Source organism: Nyctereutes procyonoides, unplaced genomic scaffold (genome assembly GCF_905146905.1).
Source record: "Nyctereutes procyonoides isolate TBG_1078 unplaced genomic scaffold, NYPRO_anot_genome, whole genome shotgun sequence".
In the NCBI taxonomy this organism is placed as follows: Eukaryota; Metazoa; Chordata; class Mammalia; order Carnivora; family Canidae; genus Nyctereutes; species Nyctereutes procyonoides.
In genome coordinates this window covers 287745-289669 of record NW_026575128.1, presented here as the reverse complement: position 1 = coordinate 289669, position 1925 = coordinate 287745, and the positions used below count along the sequence as shown (strand labels likewise).

Below are 1925 nucleotides of genomic sequence, written 5' to 3'. Positions count from 1 at the left end.
TTGCTGGGTCGTAGGGCAGGTCTATTTTTAATTCTTTGAGGAACCTCCACACAGTTTTCCAGAGTGGCTGCACCAGTTCACATTCCCACCAACAGTGTAAGAGGGTTCCCTTTTCTCCGCATCCTCTCCAACATTTGTTGTTTCCTGCCTTGTTAATTTTCCCCATTCTCACTGGTGTGAGGTGGTATCTCATTGTGGTTTTGATTTGTATTTCCCTGATGGCAAGTGATGCAGAGCATTTTCTCATGTGCATGTTGGCCCTGTCTATGTCTTCCTCTGTGAGATTTCTGTTCATGTCTTTTGCCCATTTCATGATTGGATTGTTTGTTTCTTTGCTGTTGAGTTTAATAAGTTCTTTTTTATGTTTATATATATTTTATTATTTTATTATTTTTTAAATAATAAATTTATTTTTTATTGGTGTTCAATTTGCCAACATACAGAATGATAAGTTCTTTATAGATCTTGGAAACTAGCCTTTTATCTGATATGTCATTTACAATCAGTTGTGTTACTTTTTATTTGGGTAGCATTTGGCAACTTACTTAATCTTCTTGTGCCTTAGTTTCTTTATTTGTAGGATAAAGATAATAATACCTATCTCTAAAGTTATTATAAGAATTAAAATAATAAGTGCATACAAAGCACTTAGTGACATTGTATGCAAAAAGCTCAATGAAGTCAGTTATTATTACTTAAGCACAATGAGTATCATGAAAAGAATTTTACAGATGTGGAAATTAAATCCCAAAGAAGGTGACTCTTCCAAAGCCACAGGAGGTCAATGATGTATTTAAGTTTTGAACACAGTTCTCCCTGAGTCCTTTCCTAATATTTCCAGTGGCCAAGATAATGCAAAAGTGTTTTTTTCTAGATATTTTACTCACCCTGGGTTCCTCATCCAGTCCAATGGCTTCAATGGAAGTGATGATGAGATAGAGAGATTAGGCGGAAAGCAGGCAGTCCTAGTCCATGGCCTATTGAGCATCCTCACTCATTCCAATTAACTTGAGAAAAGCCCTCTTCACATCTTTGTTCCGGAGGCTATAGATGATAGGATTGAGAAAGGCAGAAATGACATTGTAGAACAGGGCCAGCTTCTTGTCATCCTCTGGGGAAGCTTCAGAGCCAGGCCTCATATACATGACCATGCATGGAATACAGAACATAGTGACCACAGTGATGTGCGAAGCACAGGTGGAGAAGGCTTTGATTCGTCCCTGTGTGGAGCGAATCTTTAGAATAGCCATGAAGATGCGAACATATGAGGTCAGGATGAGGGATAATGGAATCAGGAGCAAGATGAAACCTAAGATAAAGTCCACTTGGTCATTGAGGGATGTATCTGCACAGGCCAACTTCAAGACAGCAGGAATTTCACAAAAGAAGTGGTTGATTTCACTGGGGCCGCAGTAGGGCAGATTCATTGCAAAGACTGTGTAGACAAGGGCACAGATGAGACCACAAAGGGCAGAGCTGACTGCCAGGACTACACACAGGGTTTGGCCCATCTTGACCCCATAATGGAGTGGATAGCATATGGCAACATATCTGTCATAGGCCATGGCTGCAAAAATCCAAGTCTCAGTGATGCCCAAGGTCAGGAAAATATACATCTGGACCACACACCCAATGTAGGATATGGTCTTTTCCTTGCTTACTAGATGGACCAACATCTGGGGCACTGTGGTGGTGGCATAGCTGAGATCCAGTACAGAGAGGATGCTGAGGAAGAAGTACATGGGGGTGTGGAGGCGTGCATCTACTCTTATCAGGGTAACAATGAGTCCATTACCCAGGACTGTAAATAAGTAAAGAAAGAGGAAGAGGAAGAAAAGAATCCAGTTGGTCCTGGGATTTCTGGAGAAGCCCCGGAGGATAAACTCAGTTACAGAGCTGTTGTTTTCCCAGTCTCGGCCACGCAT

At 41.2% G+C, this 1925-nt stretch overlaps 1 protein-coding gene across 1 annotated transcript; it reads right to left on the bottom strand.

Annotated features, from left to right (window-relative positions):
- Positions 1-977: 977 nt before the first annotated feature.
- On the bottom strand, positions 978-1925 carry LOC129520925 (olfactory receptor 2A5-like). Its single transcript, XM_055342171.1, has one exon. It carries the CDS (start codon positions 1923-1925, stop codon positions 978-980), a length of 948 nt encoding a protein of 315 aa, XP_055198146.1.

What these genes read in the sequence shown, in the direction of transcription:
- LOC129520925 (XM_055342171.1), bottom strand. Translation starts at nt 1,925, where the DNA reads ATGCGTGGCCGAGACTGGGAAAACAACAGCTCTGTAACTGAGTTTATC.